Source organism: Corvus brachyrhynchos, unplaced genomic scaffold (genome assembly GCF_000691975.1).
Source record: "Corvus brachyrhynchos isolate BGI_N302 unplaced genomic scaffold, ASM69197v1 scaffold279, whole genome shotgun sequence".
Lineage (NCBI taxonomy): Eukaryota > Metazoa > Chordata > Aves > Passeriformes > Corvidae > Corvus > Corvus brachyrhynchos.
The window spans coordinates 1353862-1374747 of record NW_008246060.1 but is presented as its reverse complement, the minus strand read 5'-3'; the positions used below and the strand labels follow the sequence as shown (position 1 = coordinate 1374747).

Genomic DNA, 20886 nt, shown 5'->3' with positions numbered 1-20886 from the left:
ATTTAATGTGAACATTTCTCTGAATCCATCAAATGTTGGTATTGACTGTACATATACATTTTTAAAGGCATATGAAACTACATTTATTATTAATTAGAAGAGCAAGGTTGTATTTTCCTACAGAAGCCCATTACTTGAGTATGACTTACATCATCTGTTTCTTTTCAGACTCAGATCAATGAGCCAGGTAATATTCTAAGTCTGCTCATATGGGAGGTGGGGTTGTGTTTTTTGGGTTTTTTGTCTGTTTGTTTGTTGGGGTTTGGGGTTTTTCTACCAGTACTATGGGCTGTGAACACATAAAAAAGCCATCTCACTACTGAAATGAAAAGAAGTTCATTGGAAATGTATGCAACTACAAAACAGTCGAATTTCAATGTGGTCCCAAACCCACTACCCTCTATCATGTACATACCCCGAGATTAAAACTAGAGCCTCCATTTTTATGGGGGAGAGATTAAACAGAATTTGAAGAAAAAGAAAAAGCAAAATAACCAACCAGCCAAACCAAAAAACCAACAGGAACTCCCAAGATCCCCAGATCAGGGAAAAACCAATAAATTCCTAACATTAAAAACTGAGACTCCTACCTGCATCTGTATGATTGCATCTGTTTGCAAGAGAGTTGTCTTTGCCTGGGCATCAAATACAAATGGGTATGTGCAAATTATAACAGGAATATCTGTTAACTGGAATGAAAAGAACCATGTCACAGCTCAGCTTATTCAAAAGTCACAATTATGGTTAAAAGAACCTTTGCAATAGCACTCATTTAATACATCTATTTTAATGGAAAGAGACCTCAGTCTTGACTTATTATCAATGCAGAACCCAAAGCATCTTAGGAACATTAAGTAGATTTTTAATTGTTTAGTACTTCAGCCAAAAACAAACAAAAAAAATCTAACAGAACTCAATCAAGCCAAACCAAACCAAGCCAAGCCAGACACAAACGACACTCTCACTTAACACATTTTAATTTCTGAACTGTTATTGCAGCTAATGGGTATAAAAGTAGCCCTTTTTTTCCAACTGCTGCTCCAAATTTGCAATATAGACAATTACATATTTTTGCATCACAAAGATTTTTTTCAGATTACAGCCATGGCTAATTTAAAGCTTTACACCCAATAGAACACAGCAAACAGTCCTTGACATTCACATTTCTGATTTCCTTACATTCTTCAAAAGAAATCAGACTGCAACCAATCTTACCTCAGTTAATCCATGGTTGACATCCTATGACAGCATTTGCACAAAGGTAGCAACAATTAAGATGAAAAAGCAGCATTAGTGTCTGCATTAATTACTCATCTCTGATGAAGAATTTAAAAAATATTTATTTACTGCTTCCCCCCAGAGAAGGTTTACTGAGAAATAACCATAAACATTCTAATTCATCTCTTAACTACAAGCTTGCCTTTCAACACCCTGTTTATCAGTCTTTAAAAACGGGGCTGTTAAAGTATCATGTTTGCTTGGATGCAAAAAAACTACACACTTTAAATGTTTACTTCCACAAATTCATTAATGACATCTGCTGGTACTGTTGCAAAAAAAAAAGAAAAAAGAAAAAAAAAAGGGTGGCTAGAGAGCTAGAGAAAACTTACTAACTTGCTCAATATTCTTTCAAAGCTCAAGTCAAGGAACTGTGGCAAAAACCTATCCAACTCACTAATTCTCTGCACAGTCATTAATTTACTCCCACTTATCACTCTTCTGTTTACAGATCAGGAATTAATTATCTCAGCTGTGGTTGCTAAACTCAAAGTAGAAAATTCCATCAGTTATCTGCCCCTGTAACTCCCTACTACGCTTCCTGACTCATTAGTCAAGACAGCTGCAGCTTTTGCATTCCCTGGACCTGTCTTATACAGCAATTCAGATTACTCTGGATGTTTTCCTTTTGTGGATTATTACATTCCTAACTTTTTTGACACGGCAAGTCTCCAGTGACAGCATTCTAAACCACTTTTCAACTGACAGGTTCAAATATTGAGCAATGTCAGTCCTAAGAATGACACCCTAGAAGAAACACACCTTCTTAACAATTCTTCCTTAGCCACAGTACCTGACATGAGTCTGTTCAGCATTGGTCATCTGTGAAAGGTATTTTTATGAAAAAAAGTGCCCATATTTAGAGAATCTATGGATTTCTTCAAAGGGCTAAAACAAACACAAAACATGGGAGGAAAACACCCACAAAAACCCAAATAAAATCAACACAACTTACCATTCCCAGTACCTGCTGCTGGAACCAGTTGGCATAGTCATTTCTGATATCTATCAAATCTTGTATCTCATGAATGTAAAATCTGTCATACTGTATAACTTGTCCTCTTTCATTTACCTAAGGAAATGCAATTTATTTTTTTATTAGCTTTCAAAGGGATATTTTCCATGTTTTTCAAGCATTTGATACATCAGCCACAGATACCCGCTACTAAAAAAATTCTAGAAAAACAACAGTGCCTACAAGAAAGCAAAAAACAATGTTAAAGACATGGATACATGGATTATTCAAAATCCCATCAAAGATTCAAGGAAAATACAATTAACTGCACACACAGTATCACATAACAGGGCTGCCACTTTGGAACAGCATATGATCTCACAGGAACAGTGATGATACACATGTTCATGTATACAATGGAATAAATACTTGTTCCTGTATTTGCACAGGTTTAAGAGCTATGATTCAATAACTCTAGTCTTAACTATAGTATGAAAACTATTACACATGTGAGCAGAGGAACAGTTTCCATTTAAAAACACTAAGCTTAAAAAAAGAGAGACATGGAAAAATAACTTTATACACACGCTTGTCTCTACAGTATCACTTTAATCCAGAAGCATCCACATTTTCCTAATACACACTTCTTTTCCCAAGGGCTGCTAAGCACTGCTGGCTGTCAAAGCAGCAAGATAGTTACAGAGATCCTGCCTTTATAACCTTTATAATCCAAGCCTACTTTTCACAAATATCTCTCACATCCCCCTCCAAACCACCAGATATTCAATCTCCAAAATATCCCAGATCTGTCACTCTGCTTTTCCCTGTCACCTTAATCCATACCCTCACAGATGCAAATGACAGGTCACTCTGTGTTCCCAAAAAATAGTTAATTCCATCACCATGTCAGATTGGAATCCAGAATCCCGATGATTCATAGGTCCAGATGGAACAACTACAAATATTTCTGTAGATGCAATTCTGATCTTTAAAACCCATCAGTAACTTAGCTTCTACCAAGTACCCAGCACAGAGATGCTGACAAAGCCAAGCAGCCAAGGAACTTTAGAAAAGACACAAACGTACTCTGTGCAGTATTTCCAGAACTCTGAAGGCTGTGTGTAGGAAATTGGTAAGTATTCTTCTGTCAGCAGGTGGAAGGCCCATCTTGCACAACTTCAAAAGGTGCACTACGACATCCTTGTAGAGTTCCACTATCTTGAGGAACAAGGGAGGTTCAAGTAGAGACCACCAATTTTCTGTCAACACATGGTGAACACAAATTTAGTACTTGCCACTGCAGCACTACGTTATGTTATCCTCTTAACTAAGAAACATGTTTGGCTAGAAAGCACAATCACCAGTTACTAAAGACTCTGAAAAAAAAGTTGTAACACAACAAATGCTCTATTATTACACATCAAATCTTTAAGTCTCTTGAAGTCTGTTCATCCGGACTAAATGACAGTACCACAAAATAACATTTGACAAAAATACATGTCTCAAAACCTGAAATCTTAAGCAAACAGTCGTGAGAGCAATAGAAAACAATGGAAAAAGATCTGGAGTTCAAAAAACTATCAGTGTGCTTTTCTTTATAGCAGACAAGCTCTTTACTCTCACCAAAACTACTGAAAAAACACAAGAGACAGGTTACAAGGCAAAACATAACTCAGGAAGATGCAAGTACCTTCTCAAAAAGAATCCAATTAAAGGTGAAATATTCTGAAAACAATTCTTTAAGCGGAATTTCAGGTGACAGGAATCACAATAAGAAGATGTAAGGAAGTAGAGTTAAAAAACCAGAGCTATTCTCAGCCACATTTTTGAAGACCACATCTTGGCACCAGTGAGAAAAGATCAACTGCCTCAGAAGCTTAGAACAGGTGCTGTAGTCACAACCAAGACAATTTAACATCTGCTTTGCAACACTTCTGTAAATTGCTTAGAGCTTGTTAGCTGTCTGACCACATAATTTTCACTTTAAAGCGCAAAGACACATATCAATTACACTGAACTACACAGTTTAATTCCTCCCAAATGGAATCAGTCCAAAAACTACAATACCAGATGAATTCACAGGGATGGCCTGTTAACTCACCCTGAAGCAACACAGTAAGTGTTTTCTTACACCAAGCAATGTTAAGCCTTAACTTTCTCACTGGGGAATTGTACAAAACTGTAAACACACAGCAGGTGCTGCCGAGACCAAGTCTTCACTGATGGAATTTCTCTACGTTTTCATCTGGAGATCCTTAGTTTTAACAGTAAATATTCAGTTTCTTACCAAGAACTTTCAGAGGAGCTTTTTCTAGGTTCAGAATAGCTGCTCCAAAAGGAATAGCTAACGTTGTGAAATTGTTTTCATCACTCATCAGTGGGCACTCTGGTAGAGTGAGATACAGCCTCAAAGCTTCGACATCTGGTAAGGAGCTGGTCAATTTGGGAATAAGGTTCTTTTCCAAACTAGCTGCCACCTACAGCACATCAGAAAATTCTGTTTATTTTAATGCAATTGAGATTTTAAATAAATGCCTATGTACATGAAAACTAATCTAGAAAACAATAATTAAGAGCTTCAGTGAAGACTACTATACATTTAAAAAATTACAGTAAATATTAAAATAGAATATACTGATGTGTTACCTAATTGTCACAACAAAATACAGTTTCACACATTTGCAGTCCATATATTACTGAGTAAAGAAATCTATTTATAGGGTTGGACCAAGCATAACAGTAGTAGTATTTCTGCAGAGCTGTAACACAAAGATAATCCCAAACTTAAGGAAAATACGCAGCACAAACCTGTTGTGATATGTGAGTATGCTCAGGTTGTATGAGTTTGTGAAAGAGTAGTCTAGCAGCATTCATATCAACCCCTGAGAATCTAGTGCTGGTTTTGTAATGATCATCATTGCTGCAGGAAAAAAAAAAACAAACAGAAAGACTGAATCCTGTATTCTCAGCAACTCAAGATTTCCCCTCGCCCCATGAATTTTAGACCTACTGACCAAGGACTTAAAATACATCAGACTTCTGTGTTTTATATGGCCTTAGAAACAACTGGAAAAAATCTTCTCTAACTGCAAGAAAATAATGCAAAAAGACTAGGATGTAAAACAGCCCATGCAATGAATTCCCCTTGAATTATAAACAACCTGTGGCTGACAAATGTAATGAGCTTTGCTGGCTGACGTGGCAGCAGCAAAGCCAGGAAGGAGCCATTCTGCACTGGGGCAGCTGACAAAACACAGGGCAGGAAAGGAGCAGGAGTTTAAACTGTGGGCAGTAGAGCACCAGTGAGACAAGAAAACCCTGGGAAGGTGTCCCAGCTGACACAAGGGACACCAGGAAGGCGGCTACCATTAATGCTGTCCACAGGAACACTTGTTAAAAACCTGCCCACTTACCTCAATGCCAAAAAGCTCCCATTCAGGCACCCAGCTGAGGAGAACGTTCCATCAATTTCACTGAAATTGTTCACATTAAATGTTATATTTGGTTTTCCTTTTACAAATTAGCATTTGCGATAAAAAAGCCTGTATTTAATCCGTAACAAATTACATTGTACAAAGGAAGGGACTCTGACTCAAATGTGACTAAACAATACTAGATAAAACCTTCATTCAAAACTCAATGCTGAAGACAGCTCGAATCACAGCCAGTCTTGCAACTTAATTGCTTTGCATCCTCTTTTATTAAAATAGAAGCAATAATCTTTGAGTTGTTCTCATATTCCTTTACATGTATTGCTAATTTTCAATGTGCAATTAGATACTTAATTTAATCTTGTATAGTCATCTCAACTGAAGCAGAGATGACACAGTCTCAAGGATCTAAACTACTCAACAAGGGCAACAATGAAAGCACAGCAAGAGCTCTGCACGTCACAAAATCAGTAATTAAAAATAGCTCTGCTACGTATGCCCAAAGCCCCATTAACACTCAATTCAGAAGCAGAATTACCAGAGACAACTTCTTTCCCTTACATCACTTACTTAGCTATCTCTACAGGAAGTCTTCCAGATGGGAAACTCAGCAATCTTTGAATAAACATTTCATTCACAGTCCAGATCTGCTTCAAAAGGTCAGGATACCTAAAATCATCTGGTGGCACCATGTTCTAAAAAATTTTAAAGAAAGCGTAAAGAATCAGGCACACAAAATTGATTTCCAGAACAATCAGCCCTCTAGTTGAGCTGTCTTAGCTGACAATTTGCCTACCCCGACTACTGCTGTGAAATACTCTGTGTTCTAACAGTTCTGCATTCACCATGAAAGCAGAGCATACACTAAAACCATCTCCATTAAGTGTTAATTCACACACCTCGCCTATGGCCAACACCTTAAACATTACTTGTCTCTATGATTACTTGTCTCTATGATTTAGATGTGAGCAGCAAGCACCTCCTCTCCAGCCACTAGGAGCCACTTAGCTCACTGCCAAGCTCTGAGCACACAGAAAAGGAGCCATTCAATTTTTTAGACAGATGTTCTTCCACCCCACTTCCATCAAGCTCCTCTGAGAATGAATTATGCTTCTGTGAACATGCCCTGCATCATCAGAGGAGCTGCATTTGGAAGTGCTGCTCATATAAAATGAATTCCACTAAGAGCTGTAATAGTAAAGAAGAGGAGAACCAAGATCATTGTTTTGAGTAGGAGCATTGGTTCAAAAAGAGATGGCAAATAGCACCAAAAATAAGATTAAATCGGTGAAAGAAAACATTCCTCCTGAGGGTGCCATCTGACAACACTGAGCTGACTCAGTATGACAGTGACTGTCTGCTGCCAAAAATCAGCACTTCTGATCCCATCCTACAGCATCAGGACAAGGAACACTTTTGCCATTTCTCTTGTGTCCAGCCAAAGAAAACAACTCAGGGAACTGAGCTGCCCAAAAACTGATTTGAGAAAACAGATTTTGGCCGGGCCCCCTTAACTGGCAGGGACACACAACCCCCAGGGGTACAGTACACACAGAACTTTGGAATAATTCAATACAAATTACCAAACTAAAGAGTACTAAAAGGGATATTTTTGCAGCATCAATGTTCATCTATTGCTAGTACTTTTTGTACAGAACAAGCCACAGTAACTGCATTCAGTCTCCAGTTCACCTCAATTAGTAAGTCAGAAACTACTCCGGTAATTAGGAAAATTGCACATAAGAAAGTTCTTAAGGATGTTTTAATAGACAAGTTTTGAGCCTATATTATAAGCCATTTTCCAGTTTACATCTGCTAAGCAAGTTTCTCTCAAATACAGCAATGGTTAAAACTCTGTCAGAATTTAGAAAAAAGAACCCAACAAAACAATCCTAGAAAAACTGCTGAGTCTGTACCACCAGAACAGGCTCTGAGCACAGAGCACTGCTGCAAGTGTGACCTGTACTCACTTTTTCCTGACAAACGTGTCCCCACTAAAATCCATTTTCCCTTGTGTCCAAATTAGTTTTCACCCTATACACTCAACTCTTGATGCTTCATTAATCCCCATGGTTTAATATCTGCTGAGCTGTACTGGAAACAGTCCCATGAATCTTCATCTTGTTTTTATCTCCCAACTCACCCTTCAATAGCATTTTCTTTCCATCACACTTCCACACTGCCATTTTTACTGTAAAGTCCTTCTAGACTTCTTTACGTAGCATTTAAACAGATGAATTCTTGTTATTCTAACACTTAAGCTTTAAGACTAGTATAAAACTGTGACATAACAAACTACGTAATTTTTAGCAAAAAGCTCCATTTGTTTCCTTACCACTGTGGCATGTTAAAATGACTACAGAGCAGAAGACATCAAGGCTGCTGCTGTCATGAGCTATGAGGAGGACTGGGCAAGGAGTGAAGTTCTCAAATATTCAATCAATTCTTCCCTTATGACATGAAAAGAAGTGCATTCATCCATCAAGAAAAAAGCTGATGCCAAAAAGTCTCAAGAGCTTCCTGACAGCTAACACTCACCAACTGGATCCAAGTCCTCCAACTGCTACCATGACTTAGTGCCTTTTGCTTCCACACTGCACCAACAAACTTTACAATACAGTCACATGCACCTTCAACATCAAAATCCTTTAAAATGCATCAAAACCCCTAAAATCTAACTTTGACAAGCTTTGGAACCAAATTATACTTAATTTGTTACCTGTGGATAAAAGTAGTGTGCAAAACTTTGGTCCCCACCAGAGAAAATTCTCTTTACACAGTAGCACTCCTCATTGTCTGCAACAGGAATAAAAAACAGGCCACCATGAAAATGTGAAATTGAAAAATTATTAAGATGCTGCGATCAACACTCAGTTACAAAAAGGTTCCCTTGTTGCAGAATCTCGATACAATAGTTAAGACCATCTTTCCCTGAGGTAAGTTCTAGGTCTAGTGCTACCAGAGGCCCTAACCCAGCAGCACAGGCATGTAACTCCTACACCACGAAAACAGAGCACAGTGGAATTAAAGTGTTTGGAAAAAGTGATTTTGGCCCATATTTAGTTTAAATCTCAAGAATTCTAAGCTACTATAAAGGAACAGGTAACCACAAAGTAAATACACCAGATGCTGCTTACCTGTGCTCATTGGGCATTGAGTACTATAGGGAATCCAGTTTCCTTTCACCGTGAAGGGACTTTTCCTGTTACTGGTGGTCCCAGTACCTAATTGCCCATTACCTCCGAGTCCAAAAGAATAAATTCTTCCAGAAGAAGGGACGAATGCAGTGGTGTGCTGCCTAGGGCAAACAGAATTCAGTAACGCAAACCTAATCACTGGAACATGCTTTGTGCAGGCCTGTCCAGGAATTGTGCCAAACAATGCATTAAAGGTCCTGTCGGACCCAACGCTCCACTGCTCTACTGGCAATGCACTGCCACTGGCAATATTCCACTTATACTCCAGTAGGCAATCCTCCATTTTTATGGAAAAATTCCCAGAATGGAGCTGCCAGTGCTTAGCCCCTGTCTGACCTTCAGAGCATATCAGAAATGAATGTCTAGAGACTGCCTGCATCTCCTTTCCCTTATCCCGCTCAACTCTGGATGTCCCCTCTCCTTTTGCAGGCCTGTGAAGAACCAGTTGGGAATTTGTGTAAACTATTTTGTACCTTCCCAAACACACTTGTTCTTCAATATGAAATGAAATGACAGCAACAAACACTTTCACACTTCATACTATTGCTCACACTGCCAGTTTAGAAAATCAGAACCTCTCAAATATATAACTTCCTTTGGTTCTTCTATGAATGCTTTTGAAATCCCAAAAATATCTCTAGCTATCTTTTGTTAGGGGTCATCTTGTCTTCCCTGACCACAAAGGGTAAGAAACCCCCTGCTTCATACTGCAATAGATATGAAGTTTTATACAAAACAAATTATCTGTAAGATTCACAGTGTTAGCACAGAATAGACCTTACCTGCCACAGGTGATTTGCGTGACAACACTTCCCATAAGCTCAAAAACTTTCCTTGGATTTATCTCATGGCTGGTAGAGTTATGACCCAACTGACCATAGCCTCCAGCTCCAAATGTAAAAACCCCACCTTCCTAAACAAATAAATTTTTTAAATTAAGATGACTGTATACCTCAGAACAAGAAACTTCACAGAAATAAGGTTTTAATAAATCTTTTTCTGATGATCTTGGCATTGCAGGGAAAGGACAGAAAATATACATGGCACAACAGGGTCCTGAGACACAGAAGAGTGACAAGTTAATTGGAGTTATGAAAATGTGGCACAGCTATGAAGTATTACCTTACCTGTGTTAAATCACACTCATCTAATTTCCTTATTATCATTCAACAGTCCTGCCATTAACTTGTGTCATTTATAGATACTAATCCTCACTTTTCCTCTTTTCCAGTTTTCTTGATGAACTTCACCAGTATACATACTCACACTACTAAAAAGTATACTTTGGCTTTGAAACTCTGAATACAAATTATAAAGTGATTAGCAAACAAGAAGCTGCCCTGCTCAGCAGATGATACACAGTATGACTGAAACAGCCTTTGAAAGCATAAGAAACCAGAAAATTTCAACATTGTTGTAAGGCAAGTAATTTTTTTAAGTGTTCTTGATTAATCAAGAAATTAACCAAAACCTTCAATGTTTAAATCAGAAACATTTGCAGAAGTTATACACCTTACCTTACAACAACTCCGAAACTTGCCATTTTCAGATGCTTTGAAAATGTAAATCTGTTTCTTTCAACTCTGCTCTGCATCAGCTTGGTCCTCAGCTGGAAATTCATCACTAAAATTGCAGCATCCGCTGAGAAAACCCAACAGCCTCAGTCACTGAGTCAGGATAGCAAACAGTGCCAGGTTTTCCTGAACTTCAGAAGGACTTGTGGAATGCTCACACATAAACACAGTACTGCCTACAAAAGGTGTACCAGCCCCTGGCTCTGCAAGGGACAATGCAGCCATACATATGGGTGACAATCTGTACAAACACTCACAGTACATTCAGCATCTCAACCGAGCCCATCAGCTTTAAAGCAAGTTTGAAGTTAACTTCTACGCATGAAAAAGGAAAATAAGCATTTAGAATGCAAGATTCTTGTATTTGGTAATTTTTTTCAAATATTTAACCACTCTTCCAATCTTTCCTCAACTTAATCCCATAAATTTAGAAGAAATTTTATTTAGAATTCAGTTTATTATTTTCTGTTCAGGTAGCATCATCTCCTGAAAACATAAAAAAAATTGGAGCATAAACATATGCATATCTAAACATAAACATATCTTTTAAGTCCTGTACCTTCGTAAGGGCAGCAGTATGATCTTCTCCACAACATATATGAACAACCTTCTGACTTCTCAGGGACTTCAGCAGCGTAGGAACATACCTGTCTGAAAGGTTTAATAAAGAATAAAAAAAGGTCACTTATTTTGACAATAAAAATCAAAACCCAAATAGTTTTGCTCATTTATTCTAATTTGGTTCTAATCAAGCAGGCACTTTAAATTTCTTACCATAACGCAATCCCTTTGACTGAGTTTATGGATCTTGGAGATGGAAGTGTTACTACAGGAAAAACAGGGACTACTACCCTGAAAAAACTTTGTAGTCCATGGTCTCACTTTCACTAGCACAGGATCATATGTCAATACAGAGATCACTAAATACGAACAGTACATTAGACCTGGCACTGGCCATGAGAAAAGAAAAAAAAAAACCAAAACAAAACATTGTTTTTGTTTATGTGCTTCAGGTTTTTGTGTCAGTTGGTCTTCTTTGGAAAGTCTATTGATGCACAGAGTAATTTATATATTACTAACTGCATAACAGAATGGAGCACTGAACAAACAGGAAGCAAAACTAACTTCCCTCCATCGCTACAACGCGTCAACTTTGAACAAAGGCAATTTTTTTAAATGTTAGTGCTAATGTCTTAAAACCCGTCAGGCATGCTAACATGTCTGCAAGAAACCCTATGAAGACATTAAAAAGGGATTTTACTGAGAAGTGATGCTACATAAAAGCCTGGGGTTACACACATTCCAAAGAATATGCAGAAGCAACTGAAGTCTCCTGTGATTTCTGAAGAATACTTGTAATTTTCTTATTACATGAATGCGACAATTTTTAAGGCATTCGGATGTGCATTTTATTTACAACACATTTTTCCTATTTTAAATGGTTGACAACAATGAACCAGTAAGAAAATCTGAACTCATGAAACCATCTACAAATTATCCATTACTAAACTGTGTATTACAGGAGCCTGACAGCAAAAACTGCCATCTTGGAGCCCTGTGAGCAGATACTATGCATGTAACACAATACAAACAACAAAGAAACAACTTTCTGTCTAACCTAACCACGTGCTAAAAATCATTGAGGGCCATCCCCCTAGCAGAGGAAGTTTCGGAAATGTTAGCCAAAAATTTTGAATGATTATCAAAAGTGGCCTGAGAAAGAAATGTAAAAGTAATTGGCAGTAAAAAATGAAGATGGCTTAAATGTGACTACTACGGACAACCAATTAGTTTTGATAAATTACTGCTTTTGCCAAGCAATTTCATCCACACAAAATTCAGTTCAATCCGTAACTACTGCACAGTATTTTAATTCAATCCCATTAAGTCACAGGAAGATGTAGAACAGGGAAAGAAAACAAGTCAAGAAGACAAGGATCTCAACATAACACTGTCAGAATTCTCACTACAAAACAGCTGAGGAAAACACCTCTGTGTCTTCTTCATGCAATCTCACGTGGCACTGGCACACTCCAACAGTACCAAACAAGGTTTGTTCTGTCTGCTCCTTTCCTAGGAATACTGCTCTCTTTGGATTCACAACCCAATGCCTTCAGCATGAAACTGTCCTGAAGCAATGCTTACTTACCATTATCATCATTAAGACCCAGCTGCCCAAATTTGTTGCGTCCCCATCCAAAGATGGCTCCAGAAAGAGTTAGTACAAAACTATGAGCTCCTCCTGCAGCAATCTGTGCAAAAGGGATTCCCAGCAGAGATTTAATCATTTGTGGTGAGGTTTGTTTCTTATACTCATAACCTAAGCCCAGCTGGCCATATTTGTTTTGTCCCCAGGAAAACACTTCACTTCCTGTTTGAAGGAAAAAATACACAACCAAGAAATAAAATTAATATAGTTTAATAAAACAATGTTTATCCACTGTAAGAAAAACTTAAGGTTAGACCACTACTCTTCATATATTTTTGAGTTTGAAAATGCATACAAATTGCTGACTTCTCAAGCTAAGCATTCTTCTGTAATTTGCAGGCATTCAACTCAAACATTTAATCAGACTGGAAGTATTTAAATTGCATTCACCATCCCCCCACCCCCACCCCCCCCAAACCCCCACCCTCCCAAAACTGCTCTTAACATTCCTGTCAACTGCGTTTGCTTATTACAAAACAAGACACTGCTCCATGGGAAGTTCCACTACTGCACAGATGTTTATGCAGGGCTCTGCCAAAGTTGCACCCTGAACATGCAAAATTTTCCGATTACCAATCAAAAGCCTCATCTAAGATTTTCTAAGGTAAGATACTTAATTTTTACACACAGTTTAAGAGACATATTTTAAAATACTGTCTTCATTATACGATAATGAAGCACAAGGTTTATAATGTCTTTCAACGCCTTATAAAGAAAAAAACAAAAAAAGAATGACAATCAAAGACCTATTTATGTTAAGACTGCTTCCAAAATAAAATACTCTCTTCAACAACCAGTGTTTTGCCAAGGTATTTACTATCCTAAAGATTAACACCCAAACACAAAATAATTTACTTTTGCTGACATGGTATGTTTTCAAGAGCTATGTTACCTTCAAAATGCTTCCTATGTCTCTCCCATCTCCACCTTACCAATGACAGTTTTATCAAGATGGGAAAACAATGAAACCCATCCTCTGGAGTACTGGTATCTCAGATTTTATTTATTTATATGAACAACTAAACCCAGAAAACCCGACAGTGCATGTCAAGAACAGAAACTGAGCTGCAAATCCATGAACTGGCAAGAAAATAGTGATGCTGTACTTGAAGCCTGTAACTATTTAAAAGACTGAGTGAATTTTAAATCACAAATTTCTATGACATTCTTGCACCTTTGACCAACAGAACACTTAACAACACAACTCTGCTACTCCCCACATTCTACTGCTGATTTTAACTCAGGTAAAGGGTTACTTGTGAAGCTCTGCCTGCCTGCCCTGAAAACAAAGGCATTTCTTTGGGTTTGGTAATTACACCTGGGCATGGCAATTACATAATGGCATGGAAAACACCCAATATGAGGCCATTAAGAGTCACATACACAATCCACGCACACATAATCAGCATAAACTACTGTATTTAAAGAAAAAAAAAAAATCAATCTGCATACAATGAACACCTACCTCCCCACAGTTACTTGCTTCATATTTTAATCATACATTATTAAGAAACACTGACAAACTACAATCTTTCTGGAATTTTTGTTTAGAGTAAGTTTCCATTAACCCTTTTCAGCAGCCACTTTGTCCAAGTGGAAGTTTTGGCCACAACTCTCCTATATCATGATAAGACAAGCAAACAGCAAATTTAAACTCATGTTCATTTCCGGAGAGCTGCACTAACCAGACATGCAGCACAAGTGAGGCCAACTAAGTGTGGGGTCACAGCCCCAGCAGAAATTTGAAGAGATATTTAAACTTCCAAAAGGTGGCTAATACGTGACACGGCATTTTAACTATGGAAGCACCAAAGAACAGAGGCTTTGCCATAGTAAAGCAGACAAGGAAGTCATTCCTGCAAGCCTCAGTAACTTGAGGTCACAGGTTAAAACAGACAAGGGACAGAGCAGCGTGCCAGCAGGATGAGAAAGATACAGGACCAAGAAAAAGAAACAAAATAAAAAGGAAGTTACATGAAAGCCAGATGATAGAATTTGAAAAAAACCCCACACATCCCTCCTCAAAGAAATAAAAGCACAACTCAACATCCATTTGTACGTTTGTTTTTCAAACTCAAGCTTCCATCATTAAGTTACAGTGCTCCTACCAACCTGAAATCCCACCTGTGTTAAGTGGCAGCATGTTTTATAAACACATTGCTTTTTAAAAAAAGATAAAAAAAATGTCAAAAACTTTTTAATTCCCTGGTAAGAAATTACACAAAACTTAAGAAGAATTTGGCTTACCTTTTGATAGCGCTAGCGAGTGATAATAACCACAAGCAACTTGAACAATTTGGATCTCTGATAAGCTTTTAATATTTCTATTGGGGTAAGAAAACAGAGAAAGAATTAAGCTATCAGATCATGGTATGAAATAAAGGGTAATATACATAATGTGAATCCTTTTCATTGAAGTATATTAAACATCCTAACTTTAATTAGCCACTATTTAATAAAATCTGAAGTCAAAACTGCTTCTTTTCCATAACTTTTAAGGTCAGGTTCTGCCTTATTTTCAAATAGATAAAGTCTGTAAAAGACCATAATGAAGAATTAGGGAGGTTCATGTGCTGGGAAGGCGATCTCACACAGCTGAATGGAGGAACGAACACAGAATGCAAGAATAAACTGATTCTTTCTAGTTTCCAAAATTTCAGTTTACAGAGCTAATACACAGTGCACAATACTATAAAGAAGTTGCAAATACACCCACATGTACATTAAAACTAATAACGCTTTAAACTTTGGATGAGGAAAAAAGTTTCTAAAGGACCTGTGGGCTTTTAGATTTGATGCAGAAATAACATCTTGAATATTGTAGCCATGAATTACTAAGGTTCCAAAGAATTGTTACGTTTGTGTGTGGACTTCAGGTAGCTGGAATGCTTAAGGCATTCTGAAAACAAGCACGTGACCCTGCCCAACATTAATTTTTTTAACTAGAAGGTGTATTATTTGATGACAGTTGAAAAGCTTTAGGGTAAAAACTGAAATACAAAGATCAGACAGCAAATGTACCTTCTTCAAACTGAAAGTTTAACACTACTTCTCCTTAACTTCTCTTAAATGGCATTCATACTCTTAAAATACCGATCCTACTTTTCCAAAGTAAGTCTCATTCTTAGTGGAAGACTATTAAAAAAAACCAAACAAAAACACCCCAAAAAGCAACAAATCAAACCAAACACACCTGTAACACATTTCTCACATAAGATGACTTTTTGAGAAACTGTCTACACACAGCATTCAAGTGTCATAGCTAATATACATTTTCTATATTTATATGGTTTTACCTATAACAGTAGAATAGCTTAACCAATGTGATTTAAGCACATTATTAAACAAAAAGGCAACTTATTATGTACTATTTTTAACCTGGGCACTCTGATGCATTCCTCTGTTCCAGGCAAGCCAAGCTGTCCATCAGTAGCCAGACCCCAAGCATATACCTGACCTTTGTCATTTAATGCAAGAGTGTGGGCTTCTCCACATGATACAGCTACAATATTTTGGGCATCCAGTGCACCAACGTGCTCTAAAAAAATAAATAGATAAAATAAGTTGTTAAAAAAAAAAAAAGCTACTAACAAGCTAGGGTTGTTCCAAACAGTTTTACACAGTACTAAGACATCAACTGAAGTGATGTTCAACTGAGCCCATTAAGTTCTGCTGAAACACATTTTATTTAAAATTATGAACATTCAATTTTAGGAGAAATATGTTAAATTTGACACCCCAAAGTAACCAAATAATGACTGTGTCTGGAGCAATATACAGAAGTGCACAAAACCTGCAGCTTGATCATAATGGATCCTTCTAATCTTGCTATCTGAAAATGTGCAGGAACTCAATTAACAGTAAGGTCAAATAGATTACTGTCAAATGACTACACGTGTAGACATTATGTAAGAGGAAAACATTCCACCACAGCAAATTAAATTCACCTATTCATTATTAAGAAAAAGCCTGCAAAACAAGGCAGGGCAAATTACAGACTGAAACTACTGATTTTGCAATCAGCTACACAACATCTTCTTTATAATGTAAAATACTGTAGAAACAGATCCTAAAGAGTAACTTTTCTAGACATACAGTGCATGCCTCTGAAAAGCACACACTAACATATCTGTGATTTTTTTTTTTTCCAGTAGCCTGCACCAATACCTTTGGAAACACTCAAACTGGTTCTGGGCTTATGATTTGTGATCAGAAGTGTAACGTTTCCATTTCAGCAATAAGTAAAGCTGAGAAATACCATCAGCACCTGTCATTAAGGTTGGAATTTTTAGTAGTTCCCTTAAATAAGGGACTGCTTGAACATTTTACTCCCAGTTTTTAAACACAAATTCTATTCCAGCCTAAGAATGGCACAGTACTGAAAAAGCCTGTGTATCGTCAATGTTACGGGCTCTCTAAACACAGCCTAGCACAGCCCAAGTCAACTTCAAAACAGTAGCTAACATTATCTGCAGCATGACAGGCACTCAGCTTCCAAAATAAACCAACACAGGCAGCAGATATAAGTTCTTTTTATTACATACAGCTGGTCTGACTAAAGAGGTTACCACCCCAATTCACTCATCAGAGCCTCCCACAGCTCTGCCAGTAAGAGAGGTCATAGAAGCACTCTCCAGTTGGGGCACCAGCACACAGATTAGCTCAGGCAATCTTCCCTCCCCCCCAGCCAGTCTGACTCTGCCTAATATGGATTAAGGAACATTCATGTAGTCCCTATGGCAAGCAGAGCTCTAGGAGGCAGAAAGAGGAAAGGCAGTGGGGACACAGAGGTAGAAAAGACACACAGTCAGCAACAAAATTATCTTCAGTAAACAGAAATACATTCAAAAGAGAGCATCCACCCATCTGTAAAGATACCAAGCCTCTTTAGACTGTGCAAGTGAGTTATCCCAATGCTCTGACTTCATATGACAACACTCAGCAGTATTATCAGTAACCTCTAGGTGAAATGGAAATTACAGAGGAAATTACAATGCTCGTGTGTCTGAGCATGTTAAAGAAAAAATTATAGCAGGTCGACTATATATGAAAGGTCATACAAATTAAAAGTCAGATATTTTCATTGTAACCTTTAGATTTAAAAGACAATTCAGCATAATTTTCAAAGTCAGCAACAAGTAGTCAGAGTAAGTTTAACATGCCGAATTTCTCTTCACATTCAGGAAGCAGATGTTTGCACAGGATTAAAGTTTCAGTTTATCAGTTTAATATCCACATACTGATTTCCAATAGAAGTCTAAATTAGTTTTAAAAAGCTACATCTCAAAAAAAAAAAAAAAAAAAAAACATCTTTAACTGGCACCAAAACCAAAACTGAATAAAGGAGAACTACTAAAATACCAAATGACACCTCATTTCCATTTGAAAAATTTGTGGCAAATATTGAGCCAAGCAAGTTGTAAAACTGCTCTAGGAGTGATTAGAATGAAGTCTTAGTAAGCCTTTCCAGTTTGTTACATTCTGCTGTAAGCAGTGTGAGCAGCACTCTTCCCTGGCTCTCAGCAGCACCAGCTATGACTCACATGCAAGCTCTGAAGGGAGCCCATGTGCACACTCCTCTGCAGTCCCTGCAAGATGTTTACCCACTTCTGCTCCAGAACCGCACTAGGAAGGAGCAGAAACACACACAGAACATAGGTGGGAAGAAGAAAAAGCCCAGAGAAGCGTTACACAGCGTCCTTTAGGCTTCTCCAAATCCTCTCCCCGTAGCACTGCATATGCTCATAAGTCTTTTATCAAAAGTTTTATTTTTAGCTCTTACAAAAAGAGAACATTGCTTTAATCAGACCTGCTGTACATCACATATTAGACAACTAAAAACACACTGCATGTTTCTCAACTGTGATATGCCAAATACTCATTTCCACCATTTTCCAACAGCCAAACCCATACATAAAAGGACAGTGCTAATCCATGCATTGCAGCAGGTCAACTCCCCTTGAGATTAAAAGCAGGCACCGAGTCTCCCACGGCCTTAGGCAAAGTGATTCCATGCTTGAAATAAAAAATAGTGGCACTGTCCAGCTGCACAGCAGGCAAAAATATGGAGGGACTGCCATGTTTCACAGCTGGTTGCTTCCAACTGTCACAAGAACCCATCCAAGCAAAGCAATGCTTTTCCAGTCAAAAATATGTCCATTCTTGGAAGAGCTACTGTGCATGAATTTGGCACATGCACGGACACTGGCAATCTTGACTTTGATGAAGCACAATAAAACGAAAGCCACACACACCACCGCACAGAATCTCCACAATTCACCACTTCTAAACTTACCAGGTCTTTTCCTGGCTTTTTCGTGCCCTAGTTGTCCTAGATCGTTGCATCCACACGTATAAACAGTCCCATCATCCAGGACAAAAACAGTATGTCTCAGTCCACATCCTACATCTCTGACCCTTTTATTTAGGAAAAAGTCACTTTTTCTGGGTTCTAAAACAATCTCTTCATCAATTCCACCCAATCCAAGCTGTCCAAAAGATGCATTGCCCCAGCACAACATGTTTACACTTCTTTTTATCAGAGATCTTCCAACTTCACTTTCTAGAATATTCCTTCTGCGTAGCTGTTAAGAAAAAAGGAAAATGCACATCTTTAGTATTGTCCTCAACGTTTACATTATTTTCTATATAGCATGTAATCCATGAGCTCACTTTCTCTATACCAATGTATTAAAACCCTGAACAATTTTTTAAGAGCATGATTTGCTTTCTTGGACAGGATTTGCGTTAACTCTGCAGGAAAATGCGTTCTTTCCCATTTCATATACAACTTTTAAGATGTGCAGCTCCCTGGTTTGATAAAACTTTGTTTCAAAAACTTAAAATATCATTCTTTGTACAACTTCTTTAATCGCTAATCCAAATTTATACAAACTTGCAGTTGCAACCAATTCCAGCCAGTGGAAATGACCTCAACTATCTTCCAAGGAAATAGCACAGGCTACTTTCTTTATTTGAGGAGCTGCATGACTCCAGCAAGCACTGTGTAGTGCCTCAAGATCATCAAGAAAAACACTTGACTCATAGCTTGGAAAAAATTGGTCAGCTCTGATCAATCCAGTTATGCAATAGCAAGTACAATATGCTGTGTCAGTCCTTACATTTAGACAACTATGAGCCAACTGAACTTACAATTTAAAAGAAAATAAATAGCTGAAACTCAAGTCCACAATCTTGCACTGCATTCAACACCAGCTACAGCTTCAGTTACTCTGCAGTAACAGGAGGCCACACACACCAACTCCCCCAGCAAGCCCACACCCCTAATCCCTAAATTACAATTACCGGTATATGTGCTGACAGACTCTGTACCTTTTTGGAAAGGATTCAAAGCTAAAGCTACCATTCTCTTTCATTTGCAGTAGTGCATACAACTAAGAATTCTCAACAATGTTTTCACTACTACTTATACTACATTTCCATGATAGTAAGTTTCCCTGTATTTTCACAGCAGTTTAAAAGTCAGTGTAAACCAAAGTGAAATTACTATAAATTTTCATCTGTGACCATTATTTAGAAGACATTCTGCAGGGTCATAACATGTATAAACTACCTAAATCCCAAACTGCTCAAAGAAGCAAGCCAACACTTAACATCTAAGTGTTACATACATCAAAGGGCAGAATTCTTGCCAGCACAACGGGATAAGCTACTTTCTCTGCATAAGTCAAAACGCAGTAAACAAGACACTTATTTTTGTGACTGCATAAAAAACCCCAAACGCAACACCAAACCAAAACAGCCAAAAAACTTAAAATACATTGCATTCTGTTTACCTATCTCAGGAGGTGAGGCATGATCAAATATTTCCCTAGCTATATCCTACCACATTCAGAAGGGGACATCAAAACAAAGACGTCTTCAGTTAAGACATAGCTATGCAACAGCACATGTCACACATCTGTAGCAGTGACTTGCTTCAACCTGCAACACAAGAAGTTAGAAAAGATGTATGATTATAGTTCTTTGCGATTTCTGTAGTCAAGATTTATCTCCATCTCCAGCAGGAAAAAAAAAAAAGAAAAGTTCTCCTTTCTATTGAACTGTATAAGTGTTTCCACGGAAGGCGGGGTTGTTTTGTTCTGTATCATTTAAGAGTCAGTAGCCAAAGTGCTGAACTTTGATCTCAAATCACGGCACTCTTTCACCCCTGTGTGTGGGTGGTCATGAGAGCCAACTCGCGCCGTCAGCGGCTGGATACTCCCGCGCGTGACGTCGGGAG

The 20886-nt window shown here is 37.9% G+C and overlaps 1 protein-coding gene across 3 annotated transcripts in view; it reads right to left on the bottom strand.

The window, feature by feature from the left end:
• Window positions 1-20614, bottom strand: part of HERC4 (HECT and RLD domain containing E3 ubiquitin protein ligase 4) — a 28797-nt gene extending 8183 nt beyond the window's left edge. Inside the window, exons 1-17 of one of the 3 annotated variants that reach the window (XM_008642751.2) lie at window positions 20441-20614; window positions 18940-19228; window positions 16023-16182; window positions 14892-14968; window positions 12585-12806; window positions 10995-11086; window positions 9644-9774; window positions 8802-8962; window positions 8384-8460; window positions 6235-6359; window positions 5647-5706; window positions 5042-5153; window positions 4521-4710; window positions 3320-3492; window positions 2234-2350; window positions 1216-1239; window positions 591-689 (exon numbers count right to left, since the gene is read on the bottom strand). In XM_008642751.2, coding sequence (XP_008640973.1) covers window positions 591-689; window positions 1216-1239; window positions 2234-2350; window positions 3320-3492; window positions 4521-4710; window positions 5042-5153; window positions 5647-5706; window positions 6235-6359; window positions 8384-8460; window positions 8802-8962; window positions 9644-9774; window positions 10995-11086; window positions 12585-12806; window positions 14892-14968; window positions 16023-16182; window positions 18940-19165 — 2046 coding nt within the window. In that variant the 5' untranslated portion in view covers window positions 19166-19228; window positions 20441-20614. The remainder of the gene's footprint in view (window positions 1-590; window positions 690-1215; window positions 1240-2233; window positions 2351-3319; window positions 3493-4520; window positions 4711-5041; window positions 5154-5646; window positions 5707-6234; window positions 6360-8383; window positions 8461-8801; window positions 8963-9643; window positions 9775-10994; window positions 11087-12584; window positions 12807-14891; window positions 14969-16022; window positions 16183-18939; window positions 19229-20440) is intronic. The other 2 variants (XM_017746202.1, XM_017746203.1) reach the window with 2 other exon arrangements.
• Window positions 20615-20886: the final 272 nt, after the last annotated feature.